At 49.0% G+C, this 14,359-nt stretch overlaps 1 protein-coding gene across 2 annotated transcripts in view; it reads right to left on the bottom strand.

The window, feature by feature from the left end:
• Positions 1–4,159: 4,159 nt before the first annotated feature.
• LOC137321664 (elongation factor 1-alpha 1) overlaps positions 4,160–14,359 on the bottom strand; it is a 39,394-nt gene continuing 29,194 nt past the window's right edge. For both annotated transcript variants that reach the window (XM_067984166.1, XM_067984168.1), the window contains exons 2-8: positions 10,051–10,232; positions 7,100–7,279; positions 6,713–7,009; positions 6,289–6,439; positions 5,290–5,546; positions 4,654–4,888; positions 4,160–4,556 (exon numbers count right to left, since the gene is read on the bottom strand). In XM_067984166.1, the coding sequence (XP_067840267.1) occupies positions 4,432–4,556; positions 4,654–4,888; positions 5,290–5,546; positions 6,289–6,439; positions 6,713–7,009; positions 7,100–7,279; positions 10,051–10,194 (1,389 nt within the window). In that variant the 5' untranslated portion in view covers positions 10,195–10,232 and the 3' untranslated portion in view covers positions 4,160–4,431. The remainder of the gene's footprint in view (positions 4,557–4,653; positions 4,889–5,289; positions 5,547–6,288; positions 6,440–6,712; positions 7,010–7,099; positions 7,280–10,050; positions 10,233–14,359) is intronic.

Below are 14,359 nucleotides of genomic sequence, written 5' to 3'. Positions count from 1 at the left end.
TTAAGTGTAGAAGACCTCCAAAAACAGTTACAAATGTCTCGGCAGCCAGAAGTAATAATCCAGCCACTAACTGGTAAATCCTGCACGGTCCCTTTGAATAGCCCTGGTGGATGTTCTTCAGGCACCCTAAGACACGTTCAGATGGTCGGGGTTAAGACTGTGCGTTGAGTTGAGCGTTAAGTCCCAAAATGGTGTCTATCACTTTAAATCAGCGTTGCACACTGATTGAAGCCATTTTCTCCCTACTTTACATGATTTCAGTGTTCGTTATCTGTGCTTGCGCTAACTCCTATACCAAGATGGCATCTGGCGCACGTCACGCTGGAAACATGCATGCGCATCCAAGACGCCATCTTGGATGTTGAAGAGGCCTTGTCGCGCCAAAACAACAGGCGCTGCACGTCCAATTTAGTGCCCCCAGGATTAGATTTCAGCCTTGAAGTTACTTTGTTTTTTTAAATGTGATTTGAAGAGGTATTTATCCCCAGTCCTGCATGTTCCTTCACCTTAGCCGTAAGCTTTCTACTACCTTCTTTTTTCCTCTTGCATACATAACCCATACAAATGATTTCTTTCCCATCTCACTCATCTCCCCGTTATTTTTAAAACAAGAAATGAATGCCGCAAAATTGTGTAGCTGTGCTTCCAGTGCAGTCTCATTTGGTGGGAGCAGATCGGAGAATTGGCTGCGAAGGTCAGTGCAGCAATTTGTGGCACTCATTTCGCAGCCGTTAAGGCTCTGCTCCCAATTCTTTGACCTGTGTGTGGGTCACAGCGAGTGAGACTGCACCAGTAGCAGAGTCTCACCCTAATGAGGTTTTAACTATATCTATAGGATACCTAGAATGGAATGAACAACAAAATAAGAGTAGGTCAGGCTATCGTTAATATTTTTACAGATTCCGTTGTACCTAAGGACTGTGGGCTGGCAAATATTTTCCCAATATCTAAAAGTTTGCCTGAATCTGGACACTTTGGACAGGTTAACCTCCCATCCACAGGAGGAAAATGCTCAAGAGCATTCTGCAGCAGGTTATCACCATTTATCTAAAGAATACAAAGCCCATGATAAGTGCTCAGCAGAGGCTTCGAAGCAATAATTCATGACTCTACTGCAGGTCTTTGAGGAAGTAAAGAATAGGGTATGTGGACTATACAGTGAATTTAATTTACATTTGCAGAAGACATAAAACTTCACAGGTGAAACATTTTTGAAGGTTCACTGAACATTTCCAATCAGTGGGAAGCTATCAATAGAGTGAATGAAATACAAGGATTCAGCTCGAGGGCATTTGATTAAAAGAAAGAACTTGCATTCATTTGGTGCCTTTCAAGACCTCAGGAAGTCCCAAAGTGCTTTACAGCCAATTAAGTACTTTTGAAGGGTAGTCACTAACGTAATGTAGGAAACACGGCAGCCAATTTGCGCACAGCAAGCTCCCACAAACAGAAATGAGATAATGACCAGATATGTTTTAGTGATATTGGTTGAGGGATAAATATTGGCCAGAACTCCCCTGCTCCTCTTTGAAATAATGCTGTGGGATCTTTTATGTTCAGCTGAAGGAGAAGACGGGACGTCGGTTTAACATCTCATCCAAAAGACAGCACCTCCGACAGTGCTGCACTCCCTCAGTTCTGCACTGGACTATCAGCCTAGAATTTGTGCACCAATCTATAGAGTGGGACTTGAACCCACGACCTTCTGACTCAGAGGCAAGTGCGCGAGCACTGAGCCAAGGCTGACACCCTGTATCATCCATTTGAAATATTACATTTAGATTATTGTGCACAATTTTGCACTCCGCCCATTTTCAAAAGGACATTGATGCATTGTCGACAGTTCAGAAAGGACCAACTTGAAATTAGGAGATCTAGTTATGAAGATGAACTCTTTAAACTGAAGTGGTTTTTCACTGTAGAAAAGAAAATCGAGAGGCTGCAACTCAGGACGTTAGGATGACTGTTGCCATATGTAGGCAGCTGATGCATTGAGGTCCCAAAATCAGAGAGCTGATTAGCAAACTTTAAAATCCGACCCAATTTAGAAGAAACTAAAAGAGCAAGCTTGCATTTGTACAGGTGATCCAAAGCACTTTACAGCCAATGAACTACCCACCCTTACCCCCAACTGCACGTGTTCAAAATCATGAAGGGTTTTGATAGAGTAAATAAGGAGAGACCATTTCCAGTTGCAGAAGGGTCGAGGACACAGATTTAAGGTAATTAGCAAAAGAACCAGAGGCTACGAGAATTTTTTTTTAAACGCAGCAAGTTATAGTCTGGAGTGCTTTGCCTGAAAGGGTGGTGGAAGCAGATTCAATAATAACTTTCAAAAGGGAATTGGATAAATACTTGAAGGGGAAAATTTGTGGGACTAATTGGATAGCTCTTTCTGTGCTGTATGATTCTATGATTGAATGTTACAAGATACAGATGATAAAATGGAACCCAGTGTACACCAATGGAAAAGTCACCTGTTAATCCGACCAGTGGAATTGTATGCAGGTTGAGATACTGGATTGTTTCCATTATTACTCTCAAGAAGCAAAGAGAAATGTCCAATCTCGGTCTTCTTGGAGGCTTACCTTGAAAAATTAGTGGATTGGGTTGAGTTTGTGATAGGGCACATTTTACATGGGCAATGGGAGAGTGGAATAGTATCAGTGAGATAAATAACATTTCCTCATTTTTATTCCTACAGCCTACCAAGAGAATATCTACCACCATAAAATATACACATATCCTCTGCTATAGCTGCACCCATCTGTGGATTCAGTGGAGACTTTGACATCAAACTGCAGCACGGAGTGTCTAACACTGATGTCCTCGAGCACTGCACTGTAACTGGAATAGAGGCCACAATCAAAAAGGTCCAGTTGCGTTGGTCGCATTACATCGTTCATATGCAGGATTATCGAATTCCCCAAAGTGTCTTCTATAGCCAGCTGCAGTCTGGATATCGCAACAAACGCAGGCACAAGAAACAGCAAAGACACTAATGGCCACCTTGGAATCTTAATCTCAACACCTGGCACGATACAGCCACCGACAGACCATGACGGCAGCACGTCTGCCAGGTCGGTTTGAATCAATTTGAGGCTGCAAGGGTCTGGCTGCTAAACTCCTGGCACACGAGGCTATTCCCCTATCTGTCTCATCTGGCTTTCAATGCCCCCTGTACATCCAGGATCCGACTTTCAACACCTTTTGTGCATCCAGGATCTGATTTCTCCCATCAGCGTAACCGCAACAGAGACTCATCAGTTGATTTGATGGGAGACTCCATCACCAATCTGTGGATCTGCTGGTGTACAAAGTTCATCCACTGTACCCGAAAAAAGATCGACATCCAATTGTCGATCGCCCTCTGCACTCCTTCAAGGATCAGGCAGTTTTGACTCATTAGTGCAAAGAACTTCTTTCTTTGGACTTGATAGTAAGCAGGATACATCAACATAAACTCCTCCATTGCCTTGAAAGCTTATTGAGCTTCATGTCACCATTTTTTTTTCAGCTGACCCCATAAGTGAAGGGAGTCAAAATATTTGACCTCTACTCTACCCGCCATGGAAAATAGAGACATCGCCGCATTAAAAGGAGGTACAATGGAATCCTACAGTCTTTATACATGTATGCTCCACCTACATTAGGATATACCCAGTTGTATCAAAAACAGTTAAGATCAAATCAAACAGACCAAGGCCCATGTAAATTAGCAATATTTTGGAACAGCCAAAACCTCTGAAAAGATAAGCTTGTCCCGCAAGATGAATGCAACACATATAAAAGGGCTTTTACTTAATGGTTTCCAACCAGCCAATTTGAAGCGTTTCACAATGCAACCAAAGTTATTCAGAAGTATTAGTTTTAGCACCAAATGAGACATTTATCTTGTGACAAATTAATAGTCATACAAGTACAAGGTTTTTCAAGACTTAGATGGATAGATTTTTGTGGGTAAAGGTATCAAGGGATATGGAGCAAGGCTGGTAAATGGAGTTGAGATACAGATCAGCCAGCATCTGACTGAATGGCCTCCTCCTGTTCCTATGTTTCAAAGTAAAACCTAAGGCACTTTCAGAAGTTATAACTGGTGTAAAAAGTTCTTAGGAAAACTAATGTTTATTCTATTGAGAAAAAGAACTGATTCCATATATGTTTTTAACAGCTTTAATTTCTGTGACAGAATTATTGGTCAAGGCATTGGTTTCCTTTTAAAAGTACAGCTTTTAAAACTAATAACTTAAAACTGCCACAACATAAGATTAATAAAATGGTCCACAATCCTTTCCTTCTGAAGTATTTACGATGCATTTTAATCATTAACCAGTCTTTTATTATGGAGCTTAAATGGTAAACTGTGATCATCCGTTCTAAAACTGCGCTTCCAACTGAGGAGACTGAAGTGGCAGCTGACAGATATAGAATTCATCTGCTTTTCTGAGCCTTCTGGGCAGACTTGGTGACTTTGCCAGCACCAGTCGCCTTCCTCTCAACAGCCTTAATGACTCCAACAGCCACAGTCTGCCTCATGTCACGAACTGCAAAACGGCCTGCAATATTTAAAGAGTACTTGTTAATTTCAAGGTTGATGCAACAGCAGGGATATCAAGTGAAATATCTATTCATCCAGGGTGTGGTTTTACTTACCCAGAGGTGGGTACTCAGAGAAGCTCTCAACACACATGGGCTTGCCAGGAATCATTTCAACAATGGCGGCATCCCCAGACTTCAGGAACTTGGGGTTGTCTTCCAGCTTCTTTCCAGACCGGCGGTCAATCTTCTCCTTCAACTCAGCAAACTTGCAAGCAATGTGAGCAGTGTGGCAATCCAAGACAGGAGCATAGCCAGAAGCAATTTGGCCTGGGTGGTTCAAGATGATTACCTGTAATAAACCATGAAATTGGGTTTCAAAGTTACTGTACTGGGATATTTTTCTGTTAAAGGTGCTATACAAATACACTAGCATATATCTACAATTTAAGTTTTATATATAAATTACCAAGTAATCTTTTGCTTTCATATGCACAATTCTGACTGTGAATTTGTAGTCTGTGAGTGTAATACAATTTTAGGACTGAAGCATTTTCCAGAAAGCATACAATTGCTATCTTAAGCAGCACCTTGATTCAAACTTATTAAAAAATTTAAGAAAAAAACTCTAAAAAGAAACTACAGAACAGTTTTCCTTTATCGGGACCAAAGCCATTAGTCCCACCACTAATCTAGACAAATAACAAACAGTATCAACCCCGAGATAATTGACAATAAATGACAATCACTAACTTGCGAGGTGAAGTTGGCAGCTTCCATTGGTGGATCATTCTTGCTGTCCCCAGCAACATTGCCACGACGGACATCTTTTACAGACACATTTTTGACGTTGAACCCAACATTGTCACCAGGCATAGCTTCAGTCAGGGCTTCGTGATGCATTTCAACGGACTTTACTTCCGTTGTTACATTAACAGGTGCAAAGGTAACTACCATTCCAGGTTTCAGAACACCAGTTTCAATGCGACCCACTGGTACAGTACCAATACCTGCAAGAAAAAAAAATTCATTTAGTTTACATTCTAGAGAGAACAAGATCAGTATTCCAAGTTTGCCAACCCAGATTAGCACCCAGCAAGATCAAAGTTTATCAGCACCACTGCGTACAAATTGTTTCTGAACAAACGTACATCGAATAGTGACCATAGACCCAAAGGCCGCACTTTTACTTAGTAAGTGGTTAGATATGCAATCATGAGTCAGTGATCATACAGATCAAATATATTGCTTCTAAAGGTTGTTACCTCCTCTCCGCCACTACCCGTAATACAATGCAAGAATGTGGTATACATCTTACTTACTTTGACCCATCGGGCAGCCACAAGACTAATTATTGTCACAATTACAGGTTTGCTGACTGCCTTTTATAAAAGATAAGCTACTTTTATACTTAATCAACTTTAATTGATTTGAGTTGCCGTTTTGGTGAATCTCATAGTTCTACAATTAGAGAATGCAATGTTTATGTGAAACAAACTAATTCGCCCAGGCTTAAAATAGTATACCGTATATATAAAAGAGTGACTGGGCACCCTCCCATTTTTAATAAGGGCATCCAAGCCTTTAATGTCCGATGGTCATTTCTAGCTTTCTGGCCACCTCCTTGAGGGATTTCATTTTTTTTGTACAAGGAAAAATCCACCATTCATTTCTCTATCAAAAAACTGGATTTTAATGAATAAATTTTACTTTCATCCTTCATTTGACAATATTCCAAACTCAGACACTTACCACCAATTTTGTAGACATCTTGCAAAGGGAGACGAAGGGGCTTTTCTGTTGGTCGCTGTGGTGGCAAGATAGAATCCAGAGCCTCCAGCAGAGTAACTCCATTAGCATTACCCTCCTTACGGTTGATCTTCCAACCTTTAAACCAAGTCATCTGTGTAAAAAAACACATCGCAAATGTTTTCTTCCTATTGAAAAATTGCAACGTAGTCCATGGAATGTCCCTTTTATATTGCAGCAGATTCCATAGGAACAAAGTGGCCAAATTAGGTACATACCTGCATCTTGGAAGGGACAATCTCCTCACTTACTTTAACACTGCCAAAGTCAGGATGACCATTACTGGCAGCACTGTAGAGGATGCACAAGATTGCTACAAACCAATAAACAAAGTACAGAAAACCCGACAGACCCCGAAGTTACTTACATTAGCACTAGCCTCCAGCATGTTATCACCATGCCAGCCAGAGATTGGTACGAATCCCACAGTGTCTGGATTGTAACCAATTTTCTTGATGTAAGTACTAACTTCCTTGACGATCTCTTCATATCTCTTTTGGCTATATGGTGGTTCAGTGGAGTCCATCTTATTCACTCCAACGATTAGCTGCTTCACACCCAGAGTGTAGGCCAGCAGGGCATGCTCCCGAGTCTGGCCGTTCTTAGATATGCCAGCTTCGAACTCACCGACACCAGCAGCAACTATCAGTACAGCACAGTCAGCCTACAAATACAGGTTAAGATTCATTTATTCACTTATTGCCATGTTTTTCCAAAATGTTACTTCGGCAACTCTGACTTCACCTGTACCTACCTGAGAAGTACCTGTAATCATGTTCTTAATGAAATCCCTGTGTCCAGGGGCATCAATAATGGTAATGTAATACTTGCTGGTTTCAAATTTCCAGAGAGAAATGTCAATAGTAATACCACGTTCACGTTCAGCCTTCAACTTGTCCAACACCCAGGCGTACTTGAAGGAACCCTTGCCCATCTACAAGAATAAAATGCAATTAATTGTGCAATACTAAACATATAGTTACTACAAGCTAATACAGAATGCTGAAACTATATGGGGACATAATTCCAGCATACTTATGAGTTCTGTTAAAAAGAAAACATGTTTTGAAGTCAACATTGTAAAGCAAGCCTTATTTGTGCAGATCAATCAATGCTGCACGTTAAACGCTTAATAGAATGGTGACAGCACGGGAGGCCATTCGGCCCATCGTGCCTACACTGGCTCCTTGTTAGCAATCCAATTAGTCCCATTCCCCCGCTCTTTCCCCGTAGCCCTGCAAATTTTTTCCCTTCAAGTATTTATCCAATTATTTTTTGAAAGCCACGACTGAATCCGTTTCCACCACCCTTTCAGGCAGTGCATTCCAGTATTTTAATAGTAGATTTCTACATCAGCACTGGTCACAATATTTCATGTGCTGAAGCCACAACAAATAGTTGTTTTCTCAAACAGACTCATCAGACCACAAAGCCAAGCATTTTTGCATTGGTGACTCACACTAAAACACCTTCCTTTCCCGTTCCCTTTCTGCAGAATACAAGAGTAGATTAGTGAGGAGGTTGTGTGTACACATTACCTCTTCACAGGTCTCCAATGACACTTCTAGCTGCTGGGAAATACAGGTTAAGATTTGTTCCTATTTATCTTTCTTCCTCTCTCTCTCTCTCTCTCTCTCTCTCGCTCTCGCTCTCGCTCACCAGGTAGGAAAGATATCCTTTACTGGCATAAGCTGTTATACAATGTGTAGTCAGTAATAATTGGCAATGGTGGTCACAATTTTTTAAATAAAAATCAGGAACCAATCATGGGGATGTAATCATTGGTACCAATGCTCATGCTGAGGATTTTGCATTTGGTCTAGCTGCCATCTGGGAGTTGCACGGGTTGTTGTATCTGGGGCTCGATGGGCAGGGTTACTGGAAATAGCGTGTCCTTTCTCTTGGTTTGGTTCATTTGTCCCTTGTGAATTTTGGCAAGAAGGTACTCCGGGAACCAAGTTCAGCAGATGTATTGGTGTCCCAAGGAATTTGGTTTTTGGGCATGGGGGAGGTTAGGCAAGAGGAGAATGACAGCAGGAGCCAAGAACTGCAACTATGCCAAATGCATTTCCATTGTAGATGCCAGTTTTGCTTTGCTGCCTGGGTGATCTAAAATGGCTTCCTTCTTTCACAAGAAGTGCACTAATTGATTCAGATGTGAAGTAAATTAAACCTGCATTTATAATTTAGAGTGACTCAATTTTCACATTCAAGCCATATACAAGTACTTTTAATGAGTTACAAAGCTCCTGGTGAGTACTGCAAATGGATGCATTCAGCTTGTAAAGCCTAGCTATCAGTTGTTTATAGAGCTGTGCGTATGCCATTTGCAGTGTTTAGGTGAGGCTTTGCAATTTATATTGAATATCATGTACATGAGTTGAACACTGAAATTCTGAGAGGATCCAAATTATAAATGCACCTCAAGCATTTGAAGTGTACTTTTAAATTCTTTATTCCAGATCAGCCTCAAGGACGCAAGTTATAACTGAAGAGAATGAAAATCACAGGATCGGTGACTCCTGTGAAAAAGTACTAATAATGCAATTTTATGATCATATTAAAATTGCCAGTCATGTTGATTTTTTTTAACTTTGCTGGTTATTATTTTCAAAGCAGCTGCAGTACCCAGGCTATTTCCTTGGCAGCAGTCAGCACATAACAATACCTACTATTGTACCTAACCTGAGACAGCATAAATGTTTCAGGGACCAGTTTGAAGGTGCTATGTATACCATTAAAAAGCCCAGCCATGCATAATCATTAAGTAACACCATTTTTAAATAAGGCTAGCAATAATATGCTTTCATAGTTTTCCTACTGTTCAAAACAGTGCAGCTGCCCTAATTCTCAAATTTGCTTAGCAACAATGCAATTTTTTTAATATAAAAGTCTAAATAATTTGAAGGCCACACTACTACAATGTCAGTCAAAGTTTAACCCAATTACTACCCTTGAAGTACAACCTACTCCACGATATTCTATTCAGACACTTCTCTAGAGAAAGCAAATGCACAAACAGGACAACCATAGTAACATGCTGATGTAGGGATCCTGGTAATTCAATGCTCCAACCATGCAAAACCAATAAGCAATTTAACCCTTTGAGCACTCTAGCATTTCTAAGCCCAAATTTAACATGGGTATGGATACACTTCTCATTCTAGTTATGACTTTTACAACAAAAGGAAATTAATTTTGATCATCAAACGATACCTATTTTGCAGGTCATAGGATAAAAGCTTTGTTGTACTCAAAGGATTATTTTCTTCCCACCCAAAAGCCAGAAAAATCTGAGCCACATTAACTGCTTGCTGTTTAATAAAGCTTAGTAGGAATGAGTGGAGAAAGGGAGATAGTTAAGCGCAAATCCTGCTGAATCTACAGCATAGATGCAACATCTTGAATGCTCTTCAGAATTTAGCCTACCATTCACTTTGGTAGTTTCATTCTCATTTTTCAAGAGCTTGGGTCCACAAAAACAGAACAGTAACTTCGTGTCTAGTTGCAGTGATGAATACAACTGAAGCGGGAGGGTTAAAAAAAAGACAAGTTTCATTACGATACAGTTTGTTAAGTATCCTACATGGCATTTACAACATTCAGTCATGCTCATCGGGTCTTTAATTACAGAACTGTACAAGCCAACCTTCCAGAGGCACATCAGTAACAACCATGGAAAGTTGATCTTCCTTGTTTTCTCACCTCGGCAGCTTCCTTCTCAAACTTCTCGATGGTTCGCTTGTCGATGCCGCCACATTTGTAGATCAAGTGTCCAGTGGTGGTGGACTTGCCAGAATCTACGTGTCCAATCACGACAATGTTGATGTGGATCTTCTCCTTACCCATTGCGTTTGCTGGAGGATATTGCCACAGTCCTACTCAGCCTAAGGGCCAAGTTGGGGGGGGGGGGGGGGAAGTAGGAGGTCAATTGGTCAACGAGAGAAAAGAAGTGAATGCTGTTTAAAAAGTCACGATCAATGCAGAGCCCACCCTCCACCCGTCAGACTCATTGGGTTTATTCTAACCATTCCATTGCTACTATAGACGATGACTAATCACTCAGGGTTTGCACCTTTAATGGAGTTGCCGCCCACTTCCTCCCTCTCACCACAATCCCACCTCCCTCCCACCCATACGCCCACTCTGCCACTCCCGTCCCTCCCACTCAGTCAACCCTCCCTCTCTCCCCCACTCCCTCCCCCACTCTCCCTGACAAACCCTCTCTCTCCCCCACTCTCTCCCCGACAACCCCCTCTCTCTCCCCCACTCTCTCCCCGACAACCCCCTCTCTCTCCCCCACTCTCTCCCCGACAACCCCCTCTCTCTCCCCCACTCTCTCCCCGACAACCCCCTCTCTCTCCCCCACTCTCTCCCCGACAACCCCCTCTCTCTCCCCCACTCTCTCCCCGACAACCCCCTCTCTCTCCCCCACTCTCTCCCCGACAACCCCCTCTCTCTCCCCCACTCTCTCCCCGACAACCCCCTCTCTCTCCCCCACTCTCTCCCCGACAACCCCCTCTCTCTCCCCCACTCTCTCCCCGACAACCCCCTCTCTCTCCCCCACTCTCTCCCCGACAACCCCCTCTCTCTCCCCCACTCTCTCCCCGACAACCCCCTCTCTCTCCCCCACTCTCTCCCCGACAACCCCCTCTCTCTCCCCCACTCTCTCCCGACAACCCCCTCTCTCTCCCCCACTCTCTCCCCGACAACCCCCTCTCTCTCCCCCCACTCTCTCCCCGACAACCCCCTCTCTCTCCCCCACTCTCTCCCCGACAACCCCCTCTCTCTCCCCCACTCTCTCCCCGACAACCCCCTCTCTCTCCCCCACTCTCTCCCCGACAACCCCCTCTCTCTCCCCCACTCTCTCCCCGACAACCCCCTCTCTCTCCCCCACTCTCTCCCCGACAACCCCCTCTCTCTCCCCCACTCTCTCCCCGACAACCCCCTCTCTCTCCCCCACTCTCTCCCCGACAACCCCCTCTCTCTCCCCCACTCTCTCCCCGACAACCCCCTCTCTCTCCCCCACTCTCTCCCCGACAACCCCCTCTCTCTCCCCCACTCTCTCCCCGACAACCCCCTCTCTCCCCCCCACTCTCTCCCCGACAACCCCCTCTCTCCCCCCCACTCTCTCCCCGACAACCCCCTCTCTCCCCCCACTCTCTCCCCGACAACCCCCTCTCTCCCCCCCACTCTCTCCCCGACAACCCCCTCTCCCCCCCACTCTCTCCCCTGCCAACCCTCCCTCTCCCTCTCCCTCTCCCCACCCTCCCCGACAACCCCCTCTGCCAAACCCCCCCGACAACCCCCTCTGCCAAACCCCCCACCCTCCCCCTCTGCCAAACCCCCCACCCTCCCCCTCTGCCAAACCCCCACCCTCCCCCTCTGCCAAACCCCCCACCCTCCCCCTCTGCCAAACCCCCCACCCTCCCCCTCTGCCAAACCCCCCACCCTCCCCCTCTGCCAAACCCCCACCCTCCCCTCTGCCAAACCCCCCACCCTCCCCCTCTGCCAAACCCCCCACCCTCCCCCTCTGCCAAACCCCCCACCCTCCCCCTCTGCCAAACCCCCCACCCTCCCCCTCTGCCAAACCCCCCACCCTCCCCCTCTGCCAAACCCCCCACCCTCCCCCTCTGCCAAACCCCCCACCCTCACCCACCCTCCCCCTCTGCCAAACCCCCCACCCTCCCCCTCTGCCAAACCCCCCACCCTCCCCCTCTGCCAAACCCCCCACCCTCCCCCTCTGCCAAACCCCCCACCCTCCCCCTCTGCCAAACCCCCCACCCTCCCCCTCTGCCAAACCCCCCACCCTCCCCCTCTGCCAAACCCCCCACCCTCCCCCTCTGCCAAACCCCCCACCCTCCCCCTCTGCCAAACCCCCCACCCTCCCCCTCTGCCAAACCCCCCACCCTCCCCCTCTGCCAAACCCCCCACCCTCCCCCTCTGCCAAACCCCCCACCCTCCCCCTCTGCCAAACCCCCCACCCTCCCCTCTGCCAAACCCCCCACCCTCCCCCTCTGCCAAACCCCCCACCCTCCCCCTCTGCCAAACCCCCCACCCTCCCCCTCTGCCAAACCCCCCACCCTCCCCTCTGCCAAACCCCCCACCCTCCCCCTCTGCCAAACCCCCCACCCTCCCCCTCTGCCAAACCCCCCACCCTCCCCCTCTGCCAAACCCCCCACCCTCCCCCTCTGCCAAACCCCCCACCCTCCCCCTCTGCCAAACCCCCCACCCTCCCCCTCTGCCAAACCCCCCACCCTCCCCCTCTGCCAAACCCCCCACCCTCCCCCTCTGCCAAACCCCCCACCCTCCCCCTCTGCCAAACCCCCCACCCTCCCCCTCTGCCAAACCCCCCACCCTCCCCCTCTGCCAAACCCCCCACCCTCCCCCTCTGCCAAACCCCCCACCCTCCCCCTCTGCCAAACCCCCCACCCTCCCCCTCTGCCAAACCCCCCACCCTCCCCCTCTGCCAAACCCCCCACCCTCCCCCTCTGCCAAACCCCCACCCTCCCCCTCTGCCAAACCCCCCACCCTCCCCCTCTGCCAAACCCCCCACCCTCCCCCTCTGCCAAACCCCCCACCCTCCCCTCTGCCAAACCCCCCACCCTCCCCCTCTGCCAAACCCCCCACCCTCCCCCTCTGCCAAACCCCCCACCCTCCCCCTCTGCCAAACCCCCACCCTCCCCCTCTGCCAAACCCCCCACCCTCCCCCTCTGCCAAACCCCCCACCCTCCCCCTCTGCCAAACCCCCCACCCTCCCCCTCTGCCAAACCCCCCACCCTCCCCCTCTGCCAAACCCCCCACCCTCCCCCTCTGCCAAACCCCCCACCCTCCCCCTCTGCCAAACCCCCCACCCTCCCCCTCTGCCAAACCCCCCACCCTCCCCCTCTGCCAAACCCCCCACCCTCCCCCTCTGCCAAACCCCCCACCCTCCCCCTCTGCCAAACCCCCCACCCTCCCCCTCTGCCAAACCCCCCACCCTCCCCCTCTGCCAAACCCCCCACCCTCCCCCTCTGCCAAACCCCCCACCCTCCCCCCTCTGCCAAACCCCCCACCCTCCCCCTCTGCCAAACCCCCCACCCTCCCCCTCTGCCAAACCCCCCACCCTCCCCCTCTGCCAAACCCCCCACCCTCCCCCTCTGCCAAACCCCCCACCCTCCCCCTCTGCCAAACCCCCCACCCTCCCCCTCTGCCAAACCCCCCACCCTCCCCCTCTGCCAAACCCCCCACCCTCCCCCTCTGCCAAACCCCCCACCCTCCCCCTCTGCCAAACCCCCCACCCTCCCCCTCTGCCAAACCCCCCACCCTCCCCCTCTGCCAAACCCCCCACCCTCCCCCTCTGCCAAACCCCCCCACCCTCCCCCTCTGCCAAACCCCCCACCCTCCCCCTCTGCCAAACCCCCCACCCTCCCCCTCTGCCAAACCCCCCACCCTCCCCCTCTGCCAAACCCCCCACCCTCCCCCTCTGCCAAACCCCCCACCCTCCCCCTCTGCCAAACCCCCCACCCTCCCCCTCTGCCAAACCCCCACCCTCCCCCTCTGCCAAACCCCCCACCCTCCCCCTCTGCCAAACCCCCCACCCTCCCCCTCTGCCAAACCCCCCACCCTCCCCCTCTGCCAAACCCCCCACCCTCCCCCTCTGCCAAACCCCCCACCCTCCCCCTCTGCCAAACCCCCCACCCTCCCCCTCTGCCAAACCCCCCACCCTCCCCCTCTGCCAAACCCCCCACCCTCCCCCTCTGCCAAACCCCCCACCCTCCCCCTCTGCCAAACCCCCCCACCCTCCCCCCTCTGCCAAACCCCCCACCCTCCCCCTCTGCCAAACCCCCCACCCTCCCCCTCTGCCAAACCCCCCACCCTCCCCCTCTGCCAAACCCCCCACCCTCCCCCTCTGCCAAACCCCCCACCCTCCCCCTCTGCCAAACCCCCCACCCTCCCCCTCTGCCAAACCCCCCACCCTCCCCCTCTGCCAAACCCCCCACCCTCCCCCTCTGCCAAACCCCCCACCCTCCCC

Source organism: Heptranchias perlo, chromosome 5 (assembly GCF_035084215.1).
Source record: "Heptranchias perlo isolate sHepPer1 chromosome 5, sHepPer1.hap1, whole genome shotgun sequence".
Lineage (NCBI taxonomy): Eukaryota > Metazoa > Chordata > Chondrichthyes > Hexanchiformes > Hexanchidae > Heptranchias > Heptranchias perlo.
The sequence above is the reverse complement of the archived record's forward strand: the minus strand, read 5'-3'. Positions and strand labels throughout refer to the sequence as shown.